This window comes from Phocoena sinus, chromosome 1 (assembly GCF_008692025.1).
Source record: "Phocoena sinus isolate mPhoSin1 chromosome 1, mPhoSin1.pri, whole genome shotgun sequence".
Lineage (NCBI taxonomy): Eukaryota > Metazoa > Chordata > Mammalia > Artiodactyla > Phocoenidae > Phocoena > Phocoena sinus.
Window position 1 is genome coordinate 161585758 of NC_045763.1, and position 25991 is coordinate 161611748.

At 37.5% G+C, this 25991-nt stretch overlaps 1 protein-coding gene across 1 annotated transcript in view; it reads left to right on the forward strand.

Moving 5' to 3' along the window:
- Positions 1-1224: 1224 nt before the first annotated feature.
- CDC42BPA (CDC42 binding protein kinase alpha) overlaps positions 1225-25991 on the forward strand; it is a 345595-nt gene continuing 320828 nt past the window's right edge. Inside the window, 1 exon segment of the mRNA XM_032632745.1 lies at positions 1225-2477. Coding sequence (XP_032488636.1) covers positions 2300-2477 — 178 coding nt within the window. The 5' untranslated portion in view covers positions 1225-2299.

Here is a 25991-nt window from a genome sequence, read left to right on the forward strand (position 1 = left end):
TGTGGGATCTTCCATGAGAATTTTGTAGAGCGCTCTCCTAAAATCAAGATTCAAAAAAACCCCGGAAGGCCCTAAATGGCCTTACCTATTGAGTTACTTGCCTTTGCTGCCCAGTTTCTGCATCGTGCCATTGGGCTACGTGTGTGTGCGCGCGCGCATGCGAGCGCGCACAGGGGATGGAGTTTTGGTGAGAGTGGCGAACTGTCCTGACTCCCCTTCATTGGTTGAATCCCCTGTAGGTGGTAACCTAGGCTGGGGATAAAGGCAGCAGCTAGAATAGTTCCGGAGGAGAAAATACTGTTCTCTACGTAGGGAAACTTTTGGGAATAGACATGGAGAGTTCTTCTCGCACACACACTCAGGACTTGGAGGGTAGCGCGTACATGTCTGTCAGTGTATTTGTCCCGGGAAATGACACAAGAAGTAGTGTAATTGGACACCCAGAAAATTACTTTGGAGTTGTTGAGAACTGAATTTGGGGGGCGGGTAGCGCGCAGGTAAGAGGCGGTGAGAAAAGCACTGTGTTTTACAGATCTGTTGGAAGCCTAAAGCCGTTTGCTTCTGGGCCCCCTTAGCAAACGTGCCAGTCGGGTGGTGCCTCCGAGGACCGGAGGAAGCCCCGCTTTGCGATCCCTACGAGAAGCCTCGAGGAACCGGGAACGGCGGCGAGGCGGTGGCGCAGTTCCCAACCCGCGCCTGGGTCCTCCCGCCTCCATACCGTCTGCCACCACCGCCGCCGCCGCCGCGGCCTCCCTCAGTCCTCCCGTATCCCTGCATTCCACGTTGCGGCAGCCGCAGCCTCTCCAGCCGAAGCGTCCCCACCCTCCCCTCGGGGTGGTGCAGCCGCCGTGCCCCCGGCCCCCGCCCGCGCGCCCCCAAGGCCTGGCCTCGGCTCTGCGGGGCCGCAGAACCGGACCTCAACTCGCCGGCTGGGTTCGGGCGGGGGCGGGGCGGGGGCGGGGAAGGCAGAGGGCGGGTGTGCGCGTGTCGGGGGGCGGGGGCCGCCATATTGGATCCGGACTCGTCGGCGAGCCTCCGCCTGCGTGCGGCGGGGCCTGGAGCAGCCTCGCGGAGCCCAGGGCGCGAGCGCGAGAGGACGGGGAAGGAGGGGGAGGGGTGGAGGGAAAGGAAGGGAGTGGCTGCGAGCCGGGCTGCGGCAGCCTCTGGTCTCCTTACCAGCGGCACCAACCCCTCCTCCTGCGCCTCGGCCGCTCCCCTCATTGCGGGGGAAAGATGCCCTTAACCCAGGGGTGTGAAGAAGGGGGAGAACTAGCTGCCGGAGCCGCCCGCGCCGTCGCCGCCGCAGTTGCTGCCGTCCGTGTCCTTTGAATCCAGAAAAGCACCCCCTCGCCAGGGCGTCGGGAGTGTGGGCGGGCGAGCGGGTGGGCGGCCGCGGTGCGGGTGTGGGGGAGACCGGGCTCTGCGCCCGGCGCGGCCCAGGCCGGCGGCCCAGCGACCACCGACATGGAGCGAGCTCGGGCGGCCGAGTAGCCGCCGCTCCCGGAGCCGGGGGCGAGTGCCGCCCGCAGCCAGTCAGGCCCCTGGGAGAAGCGGGGAGAAAAATGAAGAGTTTTCATCGGAATCCGTTGGAAATAGGACTAACTGCAAAGCCTTAAAAAGAAGGACCTCGGGAGGAGAAAGGGAAAGCCTCCTCCGGGGAAGGCTTGGCGTGCTCCGAGTCGAGGGGCTGCTTCAGGGACCTCGCCCCCTCCCTTTCCCTCCGGAGAAATTGCCGCTGATGCGTTATCCAAGTGGTGGTTGGGAGGATTTGCAGCAGAATTTTTGGTTTTCCCTCCCCCTTATATACGTTCTGGTTTTTTCCTTCCTTTTCGATTTTCCTTCTGCTTGGGAAGTGAATTGCTGATGCAGATCGGACTTAATTCATTAATGATGCAACTGGATTCGTTTCAGGATTATGTTGCACGAGTTGAATTTTGAATGAAGGAGAAGAGTTTTTTTTTTTTTTTAAAGAAGTGTTGACTCTTTGGTTCTCAGTACTTTTTAATTATTTTATTTAAATATACGATTTAATTGTATTATTCTTTTAAAAATGTTTTAAATATATTTTATGGTAACTTTCCCTCAAAATATATGTATATGTGTGAAATAGAAGACGCTTCAGTTAAGTGAGGTTACTGGTGTTGTTGGATGTTGAATTCAGCACCGGCATTGCATGACAGTTGTTTGAATAACAAGTGGTTTATTTTTAAAACCACACCTTTTAAAGTCTAGGTTCAAATAATCATCGTCAAAATCGGTTCAGTAATTGAAAGAAAAACCAGCAGAAGTTGAAGCAAACATGTCTGGAGAAGTGCGTTTGAGGCAGTTGGAGCAGTTTATTTTGGATGGGCCCGCTCAGACCAATGGGCAGTGCTTCAGTGTGGAAACGTTACTGGATATCCTCATCTGCCTTTATGATGAATGCAATAATTCTCCATTGAGAAGAGAGAAGAACATTCTTGAATACCTAGAATGGGGTAAGTTTGTATGTAAAATAAAAAACTCTTTAGCTAGCCATTATGGTTTAATTGTTACAGAAAGTTATCATGATAAACTCTCTGTAATGAGTATATAAATATATATTGTGTTTACACAATATATATTATGTATTTAAATACATTATACATAATGTGTTTAAATATATATACAATAAAAGAGTGGACACCAATTATTCAAGGTTTTTTTTTTTGTAGTTTTCAGTATTTTCCCAAGAGTAAAAGCATGCTACTCAGTTGTTGCCTAGATTTTGTTTTTTTAACATCTTTATTGGAGTATAATTGCTTTACAATGGTGTGTTAGTTGCAGCTGTATAACAAAGTGAATCAGCTATATATATATATATATATATATATATATATATATATATACATATATCCCCATATCTCTTCCCTCTTGGCGTCTCCCTCCCTCCCACCCTCCCTATCCCACCCCTCTAGTGTTGCCTAGATTTAATGTGGGACTTATGAGGAAGAACTTATGTTTTTTGGTCAGCAGTAGGAGATTTTGAATAATTCTGTGATGGGCAAAAATGGATTATTGCTCGCTTTGCCGAGAGCGTGGTGGTATAACAGGCATTCAGTTGAAAGATATTTATTAGTGGAAGCATTCCTTCCCAGGCTTTGGAAATCACTCTGGAAATGGGAGGAGATACTAAAATATCTTAGGTCAACAGGAACTTGAAGGTGGTCATCAGTGGGTTTTATCACATCTCTATATAGTACAAGCAAAGGAAATTACTAAACACGGACTTGCCAAAAATTGTCATGTTTGTCAGATGACATAAATAGTTTAAGAATTTTGTGATAGTATTTGGTAGAGAATGTTTGGGAGCAGCTCCTGCCTGCCTGAGAGTTAGATTTACTCTAAATTTAATTCAAACCTAAACTGGCTAAATTTTTGTCTTCATTCTCCTAAATATAGATGTGATTTAGAAGAGCTAGGTAGTGGAGTAAATCAATGATGAGAGCAAATGCTCCATGTGACCTTCAAGCTTGAAGGCTTGGCTTAAGTTCTGTTTCCGATGTTACATGTGAGCAAGTTCCAACATCCACCAGTTCTCTGTGGGAAGAGTACACATCATCACATACCATACTGTGTATAGTACATGGCAGTGTACCTACATTGGTACATTGACTTTTGAAGGATATTAGCTAAAGAAGTTATTTTGTACCTTTGGAATACCAATATTTGAGTTTGTTGGAAAGTTTTTATAGTAAAATGTTTTTGTTTCCAAGTAAATCTTTATTTTTCTGAAGTAAAAGTCAGTTGGTGATTATTTCGTTTTTTTGACTTGAAATTTATTAAAAATTCGTTTGTCACGTAAATCACTTACTCAGGATTGCCTACACATCATAACTTTAATTATTCAATTTGTCAGTATCAGAAGTTTTCTAGCAACTTGATGTCGTAAGGGTTAAAAAACATATATATATATATATATATATATATGAAATGTGAATAGAATAATTTTTAAAAACAGATTACTAGACTCATACTGGGAATGTAAGAATTCTAAATGATCTTTCAAGAGACTGCTCTCTTAAGAATGAAACAGTTTTGACTTTGGTACTGGATTTGTGAATATATGTCCCTTATTTTTATGTGTAAAGTATTTTATAAAGCATGTGTAGTTTTACACCTCACGTTTAATAAATTTAGAAAATTTTTAGTTTTTTTTTAAGATTTAAAGAAAAGATTTTGATACTTTTAGAGATTCAGTTCTTGAATTATGGTTTCATAGCGATACTCTAGTCTATGATTATGATTGTCATTTTAATATCTATTATTTCTCATCTGCAAAATGGTGGGAGAACTCTTCGTATGTACCAGTTGTAAATGTAATTTAAAAATATGATAAAAAACTATATCCTCAATTGCCTTTTGGTGATTAAGAATTTACATTTATGTTATGAGATATTTTTCTGTATTATCAGAATAATTTATATATATTTCCCACTAAATATGTTTTCTTGGATCTTGTTTCTTATATCTGTATTAAAAAAACCCTTGTTTGTATATATTTAATTTAAGCCAAATAAGCCAAAAGTCAAATAAGTGATTGGCCAAATACATTTTATTTTTATTAGCAGATTTTAAACAATTTCAAGCAAGGGACTTTTCACAATTTTAAAGTAAATTATGTTTTAGTAGTAGCCTTCATATTTTGTCTTTTAGAAGTCTGGTGTGATGTAACAAAATCTCTTAAGTAAACTCCTGTTGTGTTTCTCAGTAATAAAAAACGAGAGACTAGAATTTTTAGGCAGTTATTTTGTAGGCTTTGGGACTAGGCAGTGTCTGTTAAGTCTTAGGCGTTTTTAAGTTGGAGTGTGAGGTCGTGAAAGTGGGAGTTACCAACCATAGAAGTTTGGGTAAGGAGGAAGGAAGGAAAGAATGGAAAAGGCTGTCAAGAAGTGCATCATGAGTAGTAGTATTTACTACCTTTTAAGTTTTTTGAGAATTTAGGTTATTTAAGAATGCCAGTCTCCTCATTTAATTATTGAAATAGATCAACTGTTCTCGTACGAATTGATTACTACATTTTGGGGAAATGTCTTATTGGATTCTCACTACCTAACATTATATAAAAAACAAGTTAGATTAAGGAAGTTTCTAGATAGTGAATTGACCTCAATTTAATATTTTAAATATTATTTTTTTGGTCTGTGATGGAAATTGAAAGGGATTATTTGTTGGGGTTAAATTTGGTAATTTAGGTTTGCCTTAAATGATACAATTTTTAGTTTGAGTTTTAAAAGACCCAATATTTGCAACAGAAGAGCTGTAGTGGTTAAATACTAGTACATGATGTATATTTGTTTGGCTGTCTATATGAATGGAAGTGTCATCTAGATATGCCTTATTTTTATGCTGGTGGTACTTTTAAAAATGAAGTCAGCAAGATTCTGACTTGCTTCATTTCCATCAATTTCACTTTATTCCTAGTTATGGCCCATTTCACTTTTCTACTGATACAGTTAATGTTTGCTCATTACAGTATCATGACAGTAAGAAAGCTGACAATTCAGTTAGTTTTTTTTTCTTTTTTTTGATAGCACTCCTTGCATTTGGTGCTAATGGCTTGAGGGAGGAAACAAGTAGAGCTCTAGAGAGGAAGAGGGGATTAAGTCACCGAGCAATAGAGCAAGGGGACAAAGAGTGCCTTAAGGCCATATATCACTTTTAGATTTAATAAGATTATTATTTTTATGAAATATTATATTTTCCTGTTATATACAACAAGCTTTGAAAGATTATGTTTTGTCCTTTTTTTTAAGTTGTTGAAGTGGTTATGGTTTGTATGTTTTGTTTATAAAATAATAGTTCTGTTATCAGTAGTGTGACTCTAGAGTTAAGTTACAGTAGAGCTGTAGAAGTAAAAATAACTTTTACATTATAAGCTAATCTGCTAATAATGACTAAATGAATATGTTATTCATTGAATTGGTGAAATGGAAAATCAGAATTTTAGGGAATTCTTAACCAAGTTACTTAAAAAATAGGCATAAGATTATATTACTCAATACAAAAAAAGAAATGCAGAACTATCTGTATATGGCCAACTGTATTTTGATGCTTTGTGAATCTTGGACTTTATAACATTTCATTTAAATTATCCTTAAACAACAGTAATTTTATAGTTTATTCAGTGTATACACACACACACAATAGTCTGAATGACTAATAAACTTGTTACTAGAGTACATCAGCAGGTACTGTGGTTTAAACTTTTCATTTTATTAGAGTAGTTTCAAAGCTTATTCATGCTTTTGATATGTGGGTCATTTAAGTGAGATGATGATGCCTTGATTAGAAGAATCTGAATCTTTTCTTTGTTCTTCACTTATGTTGTTCCTCGTTGTTAGCTTTTCCTGAGTAGAATTTATTAATCATACCAAATTACCAATAAGTTCATTTAATACACATGATTAGGTTTATTTTTATTTAAGTCCTCAATTAGGATCATCATAAATATCACCAGAAATATAGGTTGGGCATTTGTTTCCTTTATACTAGTCACCTAATAATCTAGTCTCTTCTAAGAGTGATAGTAAGCACAGTTATTTGGTCTAACACAATGCTGGCATATGATAGAAGCATGCAATAAGTGATGGCTATTATTTTTCCATTTCCATTGTGTTTCTCTCTTTTTTAAAGGATGTACTGCTCCATGAGTGTGAACAGGGATGTCAGGAATAACACTAATAATTTTAGGAACTTATTTCATATGGAAATGTAAGGCATACCTTAACATAGCAGTGTAAAAACACGTAGCATAATGTGTTGGAAATTTTATGAAATGTTCCATAATTCCTGGGACTTGGTTAATATTAGATGGTAAGCCCAGGCTATTTTAGGGTAAAAGAACTGAACTTGTTACAAATTAATATTTTATTCTACTACTCTTTTATGGTAGTCAAAAAAAATTCTTCCAAACCCTTTTCTATTCATGTACACTTATTGCCAGTATATTGTATATATTGCTCATTGTTTTTCATCCTATTGGTTTTGATAGGTTTTAGAATCAATTTACTAAGTCCAACCAGCATTTAAAAAATTAAATATACTAGAATATATCAAGTACATCATGTGTTGAAAGAATAAATATTGTTATACAGAACTTGTGTTTTCTTACATTTCTTACCGAAGATTGGAAGCAGAAGAGTTTGAATTCTAGTGTAGATGACGCTAAAACATGTTCACTGTTTAACGGTGAAAAAATTATAGACCTAGTTCCCTTTTTCAGAAAGTACACATGATTAAATTTGGGACAGACTGAAGAATTTAAAAGAAAGGAGTTTAGGTAGTGACAGGATACTTGGAAGGAGGGAGGGAGAATGGGAGAGGGGAGAAATGAGAAAATGAGCATGAATACACTGTTTTCCTGGGTTGCTACTTTAGTCTGATTCGTGAATACTTGAGTATTTTTAATTTAGAAGAACTTAATGGACAGGGGAATTCACTCGATTTTGTCTTTGATGGTTCATTTCCTTTTTTTTTTTTTTTTTTTTTGACATTTTTCCTTTTCTGACTTTGGGCTCCTGGATATTGACTTCCATTAACTGTAAAAGTTGTGTAACTTGTCAAACATGAGGGATATGACCTTTAGACATTGGTTGTAGTTTTTTGTTTATGCCTTCCCATTACTCCAGATGAATGTTAGAGTAGATGCAGGTGAGAAGGATCTGCTAGTTCCATAGATTTTCTCATCCCTTGTTTCTCATGAAACTTCCAGTGGGGGTGACTTCAAGTTTTCAGTAGCTAAGGTGAAGAATTGCTCAACAGCTTTTGCTGTATCTTGAGTCAAGAAGTTCTTTCCATGAAGATTTTTTCTTTTTTCTTGGAAATGACCCACACTATAAGTATAGGTCATCCCAGACGTATGAATGACTGTCTTTTGTTGTCACTGCATATAAAACTCCTTTCCAGATCCAGGGGATTTCCTTTTTTCCCCTTTGATGCTGATCAGAGTAACAGGTTTGCTCTTCCCGGCTAGTTGCTCCATACTTCCTCTCTACAGTGTCCACTTTTTCCAATTAGTAGCTGTTAGCCTCTCTTGGCTAACACCCCTCTCCCAATTCTAGTGCTTCTTTATCTGCTGCTATAGGTGAGTAGCACTTCAGCTTTCATTGGTTAACAGGAGGCTCAGAGACCTGGGTCTCCACTTTCCAATCTCACTATTTGCCCCTTAATTCTTCCTCATATGAACGATGGTTCATTTTGGGGTTAGGGTTTCTTTAGCCCCCTCCCTAGTTTCAGAATGTGTTCTGGAAATCCATGGGATATTAATAGGTGCTTTTGGGGGGGGGGTTGTGTGGGTAAATAAATTTGGGAAACTTTTACACAAAATTAAACATTAAAAATATTGTGGGTTATCCTAGAATTTATAATGTTTTGAGGAAGACGGATGGCAACCAGTGTTCCATGGAACACCCTTTGGGAAATGCTCTTTCAGTATGAGGTCATCGTGTCCCTTGTGTCTTCAGGGTTAGAAAGAGATAATTTTAGGGAAAGTTTGGAACACTGTGTGGTTTGGAGAGAAAATCCAAATCTGAGTAAGTTAGGTTTTACTTAGTGGTTGTGGACTTTCAATTGTCTTCTGTGTGATAGTGACAGGTAAACTTAATCATGGTGGAGTAGCACATGTGCGAGGCTGGTGAACATTTGCGTCCAGGAAAAGCACCCTGTAAAGTAGAATGAAATTAGATAAAATAATGAACCAGTGCTTTTAGCCTCTGAAGTCCTTGAAATTACTGACAAGTCTCTGTTTATGACCTTTTCTTGCTCTAATTAAACTTGCTTTTCAAGTATGGGCATTCACAACAAATTCAGAAATTCTCACCTTATCTTTTGCAGCTTTAGTTACTTTAATTGTAACATGTTGCAAAACTATTGTCTGTCTGTGAAATAATGTTATTCATTACTTTGTGATATTTCAGAGGAAAAGATCATGGACATTCAATTTTACAATTCATTATAGTGTTAAGTATTGTTTTTTCTAAGGTTACAATGTTTTTTGCTAGGCTGTTGGTTTCAGATTTTTGGATTAGTGTGGGAACTTTACTATTATTTGTATCTGTGAAACTATGGGTTTCAAGTGCCAGCACCTATTTATGTAGAGCTTAAAGAAGCCAGAATATATAATACTTTTATTAAAGAGGAAACCATATATAATTGGTGCTGTTTCAACACTATGTGAGCAATTAGAACTCTGTGATTACCATAAATTTCTATTCTGAGTATTAAGGTGGAAGATAATACTAGAGGATAATTTGACTTGATTTTAAAGATAAATAGCTTATAGCATAAATTAATTAGTCTTTTTCTCTCTCTTCTGACATACATTTATTGTTCTCTTTAATTCTTCCCCATCAACACTATTCCTCTCACCCCCAATCTAATTATGCTTGAAAATACTACTTATGTGGATGAAAACAATCTTTTAAAAATACCTGTGAATTAGTTCAGTCATGCAATCACTTATTAAATTTTGGTTTTTATTTCAGATTGCATACACATCACTGTAGGCTTAATTTATGAAAAAAAAAAAACATGTTCTAGTCAGTTTTTTCTATTCATAGTGATAAAGCTTAATTAAATTTACTTAGAGTTTCCATGGTGAAGATCTACAAGTGGAATACCTCACCTGAAATATTTCTGTTCTAAACCTATAATACTGGAAAAGAGTAGGGGCTTTGGGTTCAGACTGACTCCCTTGATCATTGGCTGGGTGATTTAAGCAAGTTACTTAACCTAAGTCTGTTTTAACATCAGTGAAAAATTGGCATAATAGTAATAGCTTATTTTGCGAAAAGGTTGAAAGTTGGTTTAGGATTTTCTTTTTCTGGTGATTTATAGTTGAATTTTGTTGGCTTTTTTCTCATTCTGTTTTTGTTTTGTTTTTTCCCAAAAATGATAAGAAGGTTTATTCAGGGAGATGCACGCTCCATAGACAGAGTGTGGGCCGTCTCAGAAGGCAAGAGGCTTCTCATTCTGTTTTTGAAGTTTCTATCTGGCCTTATGATAAAGGAAGATAAAATGCTAATTTTTGGTAAAGTTTAATTGAAATGTATAGTTGTACTAATACAGGGATGTAAATAACTTTATTTCACCATTAACAAACATACTCATAGCTTACTGATCTTATTTTATTGAATTATATTGGCATCGGGGATGTCTTTCCCTGTGTGACTATGCAAACAGCATCTTATTCCTTCTTTCAGGATATTTTGCATTGGAACATTTTGTTGTTATTAACTGAACTTTTTTTTTTTATTAATTTTTATTGGAGTATAGTTGCTTTACAATGTTGTGTGTAGTTCTGAACTGTTTTTCAGTAAATATTAAGCCCATGCCTATTCTTTTCATCACCAACAGCAAATATTGTGAAATGGCTAGTTATGATTTATTTTTATATTTATATAGCTCCAACCTGCAAATCAGTGGTGGGATTCTAGGCCTCAACTCAGAAGATTAAAATAATCATGAAAAATTATTGATATGTCATTAGGAATGTTTGTGGACTAAAGATTATGCAGCACCCATAAATGCATGTTGTAGACTGACAGTAAATATGAAGAAAATCCACAGTATACCCTAGTGTTTCCTAAACTATGTTTCAATAGATATAAATGAAGATTTTGAAAATTAAGAGTTCAGTGTATATGTAAGATTGGGAAATAGTACTTATTGCATCCCTCTTTGTATATTACAAAGCACATTATCATAGTAACACTTTTCAAAAGTTCTGTGGTACAGAAACCTCTTTAACTTTGTTTTACCTAAGTCATTTGACTTTGGAACCCTTTTTTTTTTTTTTGTGGTATGCGGGCCTCTCACTGTTGTGGCCTCTCCCGTTGCGGAGCACAGGCTCCGGACACGCAGGCTAAGCGGCCATGGCTCACGGACCCAGGCGCTCCGTGGCATGTGGGATCTTCCCGGACCGGGGCACGAACCTGGGTCCCCTGCATCGGCAGGCGGACTCTCAACCACTGCGCCACCAGGGAAGTCCTGGAACACTTTTTATGAGGATAGCTGGCAGAGTTTGGGAAGTGCTGGTGTGCGCTAAGAATCCATAGGCAGTGTTAGAGCTCTTAAATTAATTATATTTCAGAAAGTGGTTACTGAATTCTTCTATCACGTTGTATTTTGAATATTATCACAGTTCACATCCAACTCCAAAGGCAGAGGTTTGGATGACTTGCCTTTATCCTTTCCGTGTTTAATGTTTTTGTAGCACTTCTGTTTGCATCACCTAGAAGGCAGTTCGGCAGTATGTACTAGGTTAATGTGGAGTTCTGCATTGGGTAAGTATGTGTTTATAGACAAAGAACAATAAAACTTGATACATGCCTTTGAGTTTATATTTATGTGTGTAGTTCGTGGTTTGTAAAGACGCTCCTGCTAACCTAGTGATTTTTTGATTTCAGTAGCAATTGATCATTTTTTAATCCAGTTATCTCTCTAACCGTTGCGCTGGTATAGAATTTGGGAGACAGACTGTCATGGCTGTGAAATAGAACAAAGCTAATTAATTTTATGAGAGGTTTTTTTGGTCAAAGCAATGTTGCCCTGCTGCAGCAAGAATCCCATCCTTAAATACCTGGTTTACTGGAAGTGGCTAACGCCCCAAGTTGACTCAGATATTATTAAAAGTAGTCATGCACTTACTTAGAAGTGTTCTGTCCTGAGATTTAAAAAAATATTTGTTTGAAAAGATTAGGAAGAATCCGCAGTGGCTAGAGCCCCAGTTTGTGATTGTATTGCTAGCTAATTATGGCCTTGCCCCAACCAAAAATCATAACTAAGGAACATTTAAAAACAGACCAAAAGCTCAGGTATGTGGTGCAGCTGACACATTGATATGATATCGTAAAGCTTCTCATCTTCTGTACTTATAAAGATTTTCCTAGAGTTTATGGTTAAAACCATAATAATATTTCCAAGTCTAGTGTGATTTCTATTTCTGCCTTTTTCCTGAATGCCTTTGTAATGTGTCACCCCATTTCTGACTGATGCGTGCTAAGTTGACAGTTTTTTCCAGGCGTTCCTTGCTGTGTTACATTGCTGTAAATTGTGATTAAGTGTGATCGTGCTTGTTTCTTTTACCTGTGTTCCTGTGGTAGCCCCAATTAATTACAGCAGCTCTTGAGTTATCCTGGTACTGTTCAACCTCTGTGTGCATCTGCTCTGTTGACTTGTCTATGTTAAATGTATCTAAATGGATTACATTCCTGGGTCTTATTGACCTTTTTAATCATGCTTTTTGTTTCTCCTTTAAATGCTAAGTAACTTATAATCTCAGTATTACATGTGCACCTAACCTGAAAATATTGGGAATCCTACATATCCAGGGGCCTTTGTTTAGTAGAACTTTTAAAAAATGGTTACAACTTTGATCGTGTCAACATCTTGCTTAATATCCTACAGTGACTACTGATAGCTTTCAGGATGACTTTGAAACTCCTTAGCATGGCATATGGATATGGTCCTTGTCTATTTTTCTAATCTTTTTATTATTTAAAAAAATTTGAAACAATTTGAAATGTACAGAAAAATTGCTAGTACAATATTTTCCCCTTTGAATCATTGGAGAGTAAATTGCCAACTTGATACCGTAATCCCCAAATATGTTCGTGTGTATTTTGTAACATTCTTTTACGTAACCACAATGCAACTATTAAAATTAAGAAATTAACACTGGTACATTAGTATCATCTAATCCTTAGACCTCATTCAGATTTTGTTAGTTGTCCTGATAACACCTTTATAGCAAAAGGATTCAGTTTAGAATCACATGTTGCATTTGGATTTCATGCCTTCTAGTGTCAGTCAGTCTGGACTAGGGCTTCAGATTTTCCTCAGTTTTCATGACTGACACTTTTGAAGATTGCCAGCTGGTTATTTTGCAGCATTTGAAGTAAACCCTAAATTTGGGTTTGTTTCCTCATGATAATACATCTTTGGCAAGAATATCCCAGAAGTGATGCCATGCAGCTCTTTTATGTGGATATCCTTTTCATTCAGCTCAGCCTTCAACACCCTACTCTGATCCACGATGCCTTCTCTTCCCCCGTTCCTACTTTAATCTATTCCTCCTAATGGCATATATATGGTATATGTGTATGTATATATGCATATATGTAATTTTGTTTATATTTCCCATTCTCACCTTAAAGGATTTTTTAAAGTTATTCAAAAATTATATATATATAGTACAGCAGAAACTAACACAGCATTGTAAATGAACTGTACTTCATTAAAAAAAATTTATATATAGAAAAGTTCATTTGTTTTGGTATATATCCTATGAGTTTTGACAAATGTAGACCAGTACCATAGTCAAGATACAAAACAGTTCCATTATCCCCCAGATTCTCTTGTGCTGCCCTTTTGTATCACACTCACCTTTTTCCTCCAGCAATAATGAGGTGTTGACTCTTCTACTAATCAGATCTTTTGCTTGATTATTCTTTAACTGTTCCATGGATTTCTTTCTTCATGGATGTATCCTGCTTTATTTCAGAAGGAGTTTCTTATAAGTTGTTGTTCATAGTCCCTTCCCCCAGCAGTTGATAATCTATAAATGAGTATTTTATGGGGTGAAGGTAAGGAGAAGAGGGTGCTACTGTTTAAAGGAATAAGATAAAATGCAAATAGCCTCCAATTTTTAAAGGTAAAATTTTCTTACATTAAGTCTGTGTTTAACTTTATTTGCAGCAGTGTCCAGCATAGTCTGGTGATGATGAATTGAACACACAAATTAGTTTCATTCTCTTCTGCAGCCCCACTAAAACTATGGTAAAGGAATTTTTAAGAAGTCGTAAATCTCCAAGGATGAGAAAAACATGGGAGGATACTGTGAAATTTTGGAAGCTGAAAAAGCATGTAGAAGGGTGATAACTGCTGACTTAGCAGATCAGAGAAAGTCAAGTCTTAAGTCAGTAATAGTGTAAGCTAGGACCTATCCCCTTGACTTGGCGGAATGCTCAGAAGTCTTAGAAATTGGTATTGTCAGGAATCTGTGAAAGTTGAGGTACAGGTGGAGCTAAAATGTGGAGGACTGATTGAATTGTTGTATAAGCAGTAGGAACTCTAGAGCCCTTCCCCTGCTACATGCCAGCTGGCTCCTGTCTTCCCTCCCCAAACAAAGACTGAATGTCTATTTTTGGTAAGACAGAGGTTCTCTGTGTTGAGTGATGTTAGGCATAGTTTAGGATGGGCATTTCATACTGAAAACAGGAGAGTAAATAAATGTTTATATACTTTTGCTTGGCTCCCAGAAAGTTGGCAGCTAGGCCTTTATCACGAAGATAAGAGATCAGAAAAGTCTTCTCTGAAGAATCTGACCAGTCCAAGAAGAAAGGCCTAAAGATACAGATCCATCAGAGATTCCTCAGTAAAGGGCTCAGGTAGTCACACTTCAGTGCGGTTCATTGTCAGGCTTCACCCAAAGGTTCAGAGCTTCAGAGTATCTTTCCATTTTCTCATTCCTAATATAAAACGAGGGATTGTCAGATATCTGAAGAAAGCCTATAATAAATAAGATACAGCTTCAAACAAACAAAAAACGGGAAAAAAAGCACCTTACATGAAACAGACTCTGCAGAGAAAGTATGACTTCAGAAACAAAACACTATCATAATATTCTCACAGATGAGAGAAGAACCATGAAGTAAGTCAGGATGTCATAAAAAGGAACAGTGAAGGGCTTCCCTGGTGGCGCAGTGGTTGGGAGTCCGCCTCCCGTTGCAGGGGGCCGCGGGTTCGTGTCCCGGCCCAGGAGGATCCCGCATGCCGCGGAGCGGCTGGGCCCGTGAGCCATGGCCGCTGAGCCTGTGTGTCTGGAACCTGTGCGCCGCAACGGGAGAGGCCACGGCAGTGAGAGGCCTGCGTGCCGAAAAAAAAAAAAGGAACAGTGAAAAAAATGAAAATGAAAGAATGAAAAAAATTAAAAATGTGATAGCTAAAATTAAAACCTCAGTACACGAACTGGAAGGTAAAACAAAGAATTTCTCAGAAAATACAGCAGAAACCACAAAGGGATAGAAGAGAGGAGATAAAAAGAAGAACATTGGAAGACCAATTTAAGAGGTCTGAATAATAGGAATTCCAATAGGGAGAACAGTGGGGAGGAACCCAATGAAATCATTCAAGAAAATATTCTATAATTGAAGAACACAGGTTTCTAGAGCCATGGCCACTGAGCCTGCGTGTCCGGAGCCTGTGCTCCGCAACGGGAGAGGCCACAACAGTGAGAGTACCGCAAAAAAAAAAAAAAAAAAAATCTTTACTTTCTGCAACCTCTGTACTCCCAATAGGGTAACCCACCATCCAGGTTTACCTGGGACTAGGGAGTTTCTTAGTATATAGACTTGTGCTGAAACCAGGAGAGCCATAGGCAAACTGTGATGAGTTGGATGCTCTAGCCCCAACTAAACAGAGTAAATTAAGATGAGGAAATATAAGATATCCCCTAGTAGGAGACCCAGTACAGGGGAGAGAAGAAAGGATTTCCTAAGATGATGGTGAAGAGAGAATACAGAATGATTGCTTTGCACCAAACATAGAGGTCAGTCAGCCCAGATAAGAGGCAGTGCAGAAATCTCCCGAGAGACTAATATCTGATGTGAATGAACATCTTGAGAGGAGATTTAGAAGTTTGGAGAGAGTCTGGGTTTGCTTGGAAAGTGAAGCAGATGAGAAAGCAGTGATTAAGAAAAATAAAAATTTGTGTAGGAAAGGAAAATAATAATTTACATGGTTACAGTAGTGGAACCAGTGAATACTGAGTTAACTAAAATTATGCTATAACTATATTGGGAGGATGGTATAGGAAGGAAAAGGTTTTTGGTGAGGGTGATGGTACTTAACTGGGGCCTGGTGTTTTTCTTGAACCTTAATTGGCAATTGAATCTGTGTTTATGAATAACTAATAAACATGAAAACTTAAAAAATAGTATTAGTTTTTGAAGAATTATGAAGTCCCTATTCCTTTAATCCTTCCTCACTGACCTCATTTTCAAACTTTTTTCCAAGTCTTTAAATGAGGAGCTGAAAACTGGATACAGTAAATAGAAGATTTAAAATTTATCAGTTAAAATTTGGCTTTGAGCAGATCAGTCTTTTTTTCTTCTTTAGTGATTGCTCTGTTCTTATAGATGGCAATTTATAAATAGTCTTGATTTATCGTAGGAAAAGGTAGTTTATTCTTGAAAAAGCTATGTAGGGTAAATTCTATGTAATTACATTAATGATAAACAGATCCTTCTAAAGTTACATGAGGCACACATATAATACTCAATGTTTATGGAATTGAACACACAACAAAGAACTCTAACAGAGCAATAAAGACAAACTAAATGGGCTTCCCTGGTGGCGCAGTGGTTGAGAGTCCGCCTGCCGATGCGGGGGACGCGGGTTCGTGCCCCGGTCCGGGAGGATCCCACATGCCGCAGAGTGGCTGGGCCCGTGAGCCATGGCCGCTGGGCCTGCGCGTCCGGGGCCTGTACTCCGCAGCGGGAAAGGCCGCAGCAGTGAGAGGCCCGCGTACCGCCAAAAAAAAAAAAAAAAAAAAAAAAAAAAAGACAAACTAAATTACACAAATGTTATGAATTATGGATGAAATTGTCACTTCTATAAACTAGTAAGCGACCAGGTACTGTGAGAGCAGACATCAGAACACTTGTCAGATACACAGCTGCAGGGTAGCTCTGTTTAACAGTACTCACCTGCTCTTGAGTCTTCTGAAATCCATGTTGGACCTTGTAAATGCAAGGAAATGCCTCATATTAAATGAGATTCTTCTTGTAATTTTAATATCTCACAGAAAATTTTTTGAAGCCTAAATAATTGAGCTGTCCTTTTCATTTCTGTTTTAGGGCTGAGTTTAAGAGAAGCTTGTTTCAGGGAGTTGCTGAGCAGTAGGACTAAGTGGAAAACTGGTCCGCTTTCTAACTACTCCTGGTCAGGTTTTCAGGGAATGATTTCATTATTTAATTTGAACATTAGGATACATATTGAAAAACACACCCTAAAACAAATTATTATTGAATTGCTGCTGTGGTCTGAATGTTAGTGTCCCTCCAAACTTCATATGTTAAAATCTGAACCCCCAAAGATGATGGCATGAGGAGGTGAGGCCTTTGGCAGGTGCTTAGGTCATGAGGATGGAACCTTCATGAACGGGATTATTAGTGCCTTTATAAAAGAGGCCCCAGAGAGCTTGTGAGCCATTCCACCATGAGAGGACACAGAAAGCAACCATGCTGGCACCTTGGTGTTGGAGTTCTGACTTCCAGAATTGTAAGAAATAAATTTCTGTTGTTATAAGCCACCCAATCTGTGGTATTTTATTATAGCAGCCCAAATGACTAAACAATTTTGCAATACTTTGTTTCCTTGCATTAGAGATTATTCTCCTGATTTTTTTGTTGACTGCACCGCTGTTGTTCAAGGTCATTTTTATTTTATTTTCCAGATTGTTGGTAACTTATTTTGTTGGTGATTGTATACTTAAAAAATCCTGTTAGTGTTGCATTTCATCTAAAAGGAAAAAAGAAAACATTAAAAATAGTAAGGCCAGGGCTTCCCTGGTGGCGCAGTGGTTGAGAGTCCGCCTGCCGATGCAGGGGACATGGGTTCGTGCCCCGGTCCGGGAAGATCCCACATGCCGCGGAGCGGCTGGGCCCGTGAGCCATGGCCGCTGAGCCTGCGCGTCCAGAGCCTGTGCTCTGCAACGGGAGAGGCCACAACAGTGAGAGGCCCGCGTAAAGAAAAAAAAAAAAAAAAAAAAAAAAAATAGTAAGGCCATAAATTAAAATTTATATCTTAAATTGGTGATCACTTATTAGTTTCTAGATTTAATGCCTTTACTTAGAATCAAAAGAATTTAAAGTAGATATAACTAGAGTTCCTAGAGAGCAACTTCCATAGTTTAAAATAGCTACTTAGGGTTAGAATGAAATATTTATGATAATGTAGTATATTTTGTTTTCAATTAGGTATGCTACTAAAAAATACAACTTTAACCATCCCATTTGAAAAAAAGAAAGAGGTAAAAGGAAATGATGTAATATAGCTAGTATTTGAAAATGATAAAGGAATTTTCCCATAGCAGTAGTAATATTTCCTTTACAGCAGTGTCTAATTTACATTTCAATTCTGAAATATACAAAGATAATTTTTGTAAGACTATATAGTTTTTTTTTTTTAAAGAAATTTATTTATTTTATTTATTTATTTTTGGCTGTGTTGGGTCTTCATTGCTGTGCGCGGGCTTTCTCTTGTTGCGGCGAGCTGGGGCTGTTCTTCGTTGCGGTGCGCAGGCTTCTCATTGCGGTGGTTGCTCTTGTTGCAGAGCATGGGCTGTAGGCGTGCGGGCTCAGTAGTTGTGGCACGTGGGCTCCAGAGTGCAGGCTCAGTAGTTGTGGCGCACAGGCTTAGTTGCTCTGTGGCATGTGGGATCTTCCCGGACCAGGGCTCAAACCCATGTCCCCTGCATTGGCTGGTGGATTCTCAACTACTGCGCCATCAGGGAAGCTCCAGGACTATATAGTTTTTGAAATAGAAATTATTTAGATTTTAAAAAGCCCCAATTGTTTAGTGTTTATTAACACTAAGAATTTTCAGGTAAAGTTGTTTTAACTAATTTTTTTTTCTAAAATTCTCTGCGTGTGACTCAAATTGTATTGGAGTCTGAATTTCTTGTTTTGAAAATTTGGAATGCTTTATGGAGAAATACCAAGAAAATGTTTGGTTGTTTACTACTGTCCTTTCACAAAAGGACTTTCACTATATTTGTTTCACTTGATTTATATTTCTTTTACTTTAAAGGTTGTCCATTTGTCGAAGATACTAGCTTCCAGAATGTAAAGAGTTGTACATATTTGATTCTCTTCTATTATATTGGATATGGAGTTTTATAGATAACCAATGTGTTTAGCTCAGCTTAGTTTTGACTAATTTTCCTTTGAGTTTTTAGGCTAGAGCAGAAATGGCTATACAAATGCTATTATCTAGTTTATTCATGTGTTTAGACAAATTACTTAAACAAGTACTATTTTCTTTAGGTTGTTACTATAAAAAAATAATACAAGATGAGTGAACACAATTATAGTGGTTGCATTTCTGGTGCTATTTGGTCATAACTTAACTTATGGTTATTTTGTGTTTGTGTATATGTGTTGGATGTGCTCTAAATACTCCTTGTTACCAGAGCCTTGGAAATATATATGAGTTTGGAATCATGGTACAACTCTGGGGAGGGAAGGACCCTTGAAAATTGCAGCAGCCTGAAATTCTTTCTTACTACACATGAGTGTGTGTTTGTGTGTGTGTGTGTGTGTGTGTGTGTGTGTATTCATGTATGTGTTTGTCCTGAGATGGACGGAAAACAGTAATCCCTTTGGTTTCCCCCATTTTCCTGTCTCCGTTCTTTTTAAGTGTTTTTTTTTTTTTGTGGCAAAACATATATAACAAAATTTGCCATTTTAACAATTAAGTATTTAATTCAGTGACATTAATTATGTTTACAGTGTTTTGCAACAACCACTACTGTCTATTTCTAAAACTTTTTCATCACCCCAAACAGAAATTCTGTACCCATAAAGCAATAACTTTCCGTTCTCTTCTCCCCTCAGCTCCTGGTAACCTGCAATCTATTCTTTCTCTGTGAATTTGCCTATTCTAGATATTTCATGAAAGTGTAATCATATAATTTTTACCCTTTTGTATCTGGCTTATTTTACTTAACATAATGTTTTTAAGGTTCATCCTGTTTGTAGCCTATAGCAGAGTTTCATTTATCTTTAAGACGGAATAATATACCATTGTATGTATATGTACAACATTGTTTATCCATCCATCCTTCGGCAAACATTTGGGTCATTTCCATATTTTGGTTATTATGAATAATACTGCATCGAACATTGGTGTACAGGTATCTGTTTGATTCTTTGGGGTGTGTACCCAGGAGTGGAATTTCTGGGTCATACAGTAATTCTGTGTTTAACTTTTCTTGAGGAACTGCCACACCGTTTTCCAAAGCAGCTGTACCATTGTACGGTCCTACCAGCAATGTACTAAGGTTCCAGTTTCTCTGTATTTTTGTCAACACTTGGCATTTTACGGTTTTTCATTGTATCTATCCTAGTATGTGTGAAATGGTAGCTCACTGTAGTTTTAATTTGCATTTCCCTAAAGATTAGCGGTGTTGAGTATCTTTTCATGTGCTTATTGGCCATTTGCATATCTTCTTTGAATAAATGTCTATTCAAGTCATTTGTCCATTTTTTAAAAATCAGGTTGTTTGTTTTTTTGTTGTTGAGTTGTAAGAGTTCTTTATGTATTCTGGATATTAATCTCTTATCAGATATATGATTTGCAAACATTTTCTCCCATTCTGTGGGTTGCCTTTTTACTCTGTTGATAATTGTCTTTTGATGGACAAATTTTTTTTGTTTTCAGAAAGTCCAGTTTGTTTATTTTTTCTTTTGTTTCCTGTGCCTGTGGTGCCATATCTAAGAAGTCACTGCCAAGTCCAGTATCATTTACATTTAGGATGGAAAAACAACAAGGCTCTACTGTATAGCACAGGGAACTATATACAGTCTCCTGGGATAAACCATAATGGAAAAGAATATTAAAAAGAGAATGAAAAAAAAAAGATTTTGCCGTATGTTACCTTCTAAGAGTTTTATGGTTCAGCTCTTATGTTTAAGTTGTTGATCCATTTGGAGTTAATTTTTGTATATGGTTTGAAATAGAGGTCTTTCACTGAATGGACTTACCACCCTATTCAAAAATCAATTGGCCATAAATATATGGGTTTATTTCTGGACTTTCAGTTCTATTCCATTGATCTTTATGTCTGTTCTTAGGCCAGTACCACACAGCCTTGATTACTGTAGCTTTGTAGTGAGTTTTGAAATTGGGACGTGTGAGTCCTCCAACTTTGTTCTTATTTTTCAAGATTATTTTGACTAGTCTGGGCCCCTTGCATTTCCATATGAATTTGAGGATTGGCTTTTCCATTTCTATAAAAAATGGGAAAAAATGTTGGAGTTTTGATACGGCCCCCCTTTTGTATTAACAAAATTCAGTTGACCTTATTTTCTAGTTTTCTTTGCAGTTAGGTGTGGACACGTGACTAGTTTTGGACATTAGATGTAAGTGGAAGGCGATATGTTTTATCAGACGCTTCATTAAAAGGTGAGCTTTCCTCACTTATTCCCTTCTGCTACACAGAACACATATCATGTGATGTCTTCAGCGGTTGGACCTTAAGGATGGGGGCATGAGGGCCATGCTCCAAGGATGGCATAGTGGTGAGCTGAAAACATCCTGGATCCTTTGACAGCTTTATCAGACTGCCTTATCAGCCTTGGACTGTTTACCTTCAGACTTCTTTTGTTCGTAAAAGAAATACATTTTTATTTTGTTTAAGCTGAGAATTTGAGTTTTTTGTTAGATAGAACTGAACTTAATCTTTTTTTAAAAAATAAATTTATGTATTTTTATTTATTTATTTTTGGCTGCATTGGGTCATCATTGCCGTGCACGGGCTTTCTCTAGTTTTGGCGAGTGGGGGCTACTCTTCATTGCGGAGCGTGGGCTCTAGGTGTGCGGGCTTCAGTAGTTGTGGCTCATGGGCTCCAGAGCACAGGCTCAGTAGTTGTGGCGCACGGGCTTAGTTGCTCCACGGCATGTGGGATATTCCCAGACCAGGGCTCAAACCCGTGTCCCCTGCACTGGCAGGCAGATTCCCAACCACTGTGCCACTAGGGAAGCCCTTGAACTTAATCTTAATTGATATACTTTTCCAATTATTAATTTGGTTATCTCTTCTTCGTGTGTAGTGTGTGAAGAGAGTGAGGAATAGAATACATTGAATAGAATATATTGCTAGAATTGCTGGAACTCTACTTAATTTAAAAAGTTTGTATCTATATATATACAAAATTTGTATATATGTTTTGTGAATTTCACTATAAAATTATTTTTTCTTAATATACAGTATTATGTTCTTAAATGGCCTCTACAATTTTTTAAAAAGTAGAAAAAAAATTTGCCACTTTTAACATGGTAGCTTTTGTCATTTTTATACCTTCCTATTGAGTATTGTTTTTTAATGTATACATTAGTTTTCTACATAGGAACACTTCTGCTATATTTATACTCTGCTTTTTTCACTAACATGGTAAGTGATAGTGCATATTAATGAACCTCTTTGTTCCTCAGTTTCTTCATCTCTAAAGATGGGGATATGGATGGACCTAGAGTCTGTCATACAGAGTGAAGTAGGTCAGAAAGAGAAAAACAAATACCATATGCTAACACATATATAGGGAATCTAAAAAAAAAAAAAAATGGTTATGAAGAACCTAGGGGCAGGACAGGAATAAAGACACACATAGAGAATGGACTTTAGGACATGGGGAGGGGGAAGGGTAAGCTGGGATGAAGTGAGAGAGTGGCATGGACTTATAAATACTACCAAATGTAAAATAGATAGCTAGTGGGTAGCAGCTGCATAGCACAGGGAGATCAGCTCAGTGCTTTGTGACCACCTAGAGGGGTGGGATAGGGAGGGTTGGAGGGAGACGCAAGAGAGAGGAGATATAGGGATATATGTATATGTATAGCTGATTCACTTTGTTATAAATTAGAAACTAACCATTGTAAAGCAATTATACTACAATAAAGATGTTAAAAAAAATAAAAATGGGGATAGTTATTATACATACCTCACAGGGTTGTGAGGATTAAATAAAATACTGTGCATGAGGTGCTAGACCAGTGCCTGGCATACAGTAAGCCCTCAATAAGTATTAGTTATCTTTATTATTAATATTGTATTATCCTAACCTCTTTTTCTGTATTATTGTATATAAAATGTATTATATATTATTTCTATATTATTGTGTTCTTATAATGACCATTTTCAAAGTCAACTAAATAGATATACCATTATTTATTGGACATTGAAATGTATTTTCAATATTTGTCACTTACGATTTTTTTGCTATTGTAAATAATACTGTTATAAACTGATGTGTTTAAATGTGATTTTATTACAAGCTAGAGCCATTTTTTTTATTCAAACAAAGTCAAAAAAATTATAATCATCCTCATCAGTTCACTCAGTCCCATGTAATTAATTTTATTTTCGTCTTGATCTTTTGTTAGCACTTTTACGAATTCATCAGTTTTCCATTAGAGTTCTGAAAATGCTTATTCATTCAGTTCAGCAGTATAGTCAGTTACCAGAAACCTGTACTTGTCAGTCTTTTCCATGAATTCCTTGAAGATGAAACCCTTTTTTTGTGTGTGTGCGGTACGCGGGCCTCTCACTGTTGTGGCCTCTCCCGTTGTGGAGCACAGGCTCCGGACGCACAGGCTCAGCGGACTCTGAACCACTGCGCCACCAAGGAATCCCGATGAAACCCTTTTATAGGAACATTTTTGCAGAAGCATCAGAGTACACCCAGAACTGTCTGTATATGACAAAAGACTTAAAAATGACCATGGTTAAAGATTTGATGAAAGTTCATAATAATGCAGTTGACAAGGAAATTTAGTTATTTCTGAGATATACATTTTAAAGTAATAACTAGAATTATGACTTATAACATTATACCAGAACATATAAGATTTTTAGGAGTATCATGTAATGTCTGAAACATTTATATTAACACATTTCCATACAAATAACCCAAAGAAAGTTTAGTATAAGTATTTTTTTTAAATTTTATTTTCTTTATTTTTTTATACAGCAGGTTCTTATTAGTCATCAGTTTTATACACATCAGTGTATACATGTTAATCCCAATCACCCAATTCAGCACACCACCATCCCGACCCCACTGCGGCTTTCCCTCCTTAGTGTCCATACGTTTGTTCTCTACATCTTTCAACTTCTGCCCTGCAAACCAGTTCATCTGTACCATTTTTCTAGGTTGCACATACAGGCGTTAATATATGATATTTGTTTTTCTCTTTCTGACTTAATTCACTCAGTATGACAGACTCAAGATCCATCCACGTCTCAATAAATGACCCAATTTCTTTCCTTTTTATGACTGAGTAATATTCCATTGTATATATGTAACACATCTTCTTTATCCATTCATCTGTCGATGGACATTTAGGTTGCTTCCATATCCTGGCTGTTGTAAATAGTCCTGCAGTGAACATTGGGGTGCATGTGTCTTTTTGAATTATGGTTTTCTCTGGGTATATACCCATAGTGGGATTGCTGGATCATATGGTAATTCTATTTTTAGCTTTTAAAGGAACCTCCATACTGTTCTGCATAGTGGCTGAATCAATTTACATTCCCACCAACAGTGCAAGAGGGTTCCCTTTTCTCCACACCCTCTCCAGCATTTGTTGTTTGTAGATTTTCAGATGATGCCCATTCTAACTGGTGTGAGGTGATACCTCATTGTTTTGATTTGCATTTCACTAATAATTAGTGATGTTGAGCAGCTTTTCATGTGCTTCTTGGCCATCTGTATGTCTTCTTTGGAGAAATGTCTATTTAGGTCTTCTTCCCATTTTTGGATTGGGTTGTTTGTTTCTTTAATATTGAGCTGCATGAGCTGTTTATATATTTTGGAGATTAATCCTTTGTCCGTTGATTCGTTTGCAAATATTTTCTCCCATTCTGAGGGTTGTCTTTTCATCTTGTTTATGGTTTCCTTTGCTGTGGAAAAGCTTTTAAGTTTCATTAGGTCCCATTTGTTTATTTTTGTTTTTATTTCCATTACTCTAGGAGGTGGATCAAGAAAGATCTTGCTGTGATTTATGTCAAAGATTGTTCTTCCTATGTTTTCCTCTAAGAGTTTTATAGTGTCCGGTCTTAGATTTAGGTCTCGAATCCATTTTGTGTTTATTTTTGTGTATGGTGTTAGGGAGTGTTCTAATTTCATTCTTTTACATGTAGCTGTCCAGTTTTCCTAGCACCACTTATTGAAGAGACTGTCTTTTCTCCATTGTATTATCCTTGCCTCCTTTGTCATAGATTAGTTGACCATAGGTGGGTGGGTTTATCTCTGGGCTTTCTATCTTGTTCCATTGATCTATGTTTCTGTTTTTGTGCCAGTACCATATTGTCTTGATTACTATAGCTTTGTAGTATAGTCTGAAATCAGGGAGTCTGATTCCTCCTGCTCCGTTTTTATCCCTCAAGACTGCTTTGACTATTCAGGGTCTTTTGTGTCTTTATACAAATTTTCATTTTTTTGTTCTATTTCTGTAAAAAATGCCATTGGTAATTTGATAGGGATTGCATTGAATCTGTAGATTGCTTTGGGTAGTATATAGTCCTTTTCACAATATTGATTCTTCCAATCCAAGAACATGGCATATCTCTCTATCTGTTGGTATCATCCTTAATTTCTTTCATCAGTGTCTTATAGCTTTCTGCATACAGGTCTTTTGTCTCCCTAGGTAGGTTTATTCCTAGGTATTTTATTCTTTTTGTTGCAATGGTAAATGGGAGTGTTACCTTAATTTCTCTTTCAGATTTTTCATCATTAGTGTATAGGAATGCAAGAGATTTCTGTGCATTAATTTTGTATCCTGCAACTGTACCAAATTCATTGATTAGCTCTAGTAGTTTCCTGGTGGCATTTTTAGGATTCTGTATGTATAGTATCATGTCATCTGCGAACAGTGACAGTTTTAGTTCTTCTTTTCCAATTTGTATTCCTTTAATTTCTTTTTCTTCTCTGATTGCTGTGGCTAGGATTTCCAAAACTATGTTGACTAATAGTGGTGAGAGTGGACATCCTTGTCTTATTCCTGATCTTAGAGGAAATGCTTTCAGTTTTTCACCATTGAGAATGATGTTTGCTGTGGGTTTGTCGTATATGGCCTTTATTATGTTGAGGTACGTTCCCACTATGCCCACTTTCTGTAGAGTTTTTATCATAAATGGGTGCTGAATTTTGTCAAAAGCTTTTTCTGCATCTATTGAGATGATCATATGG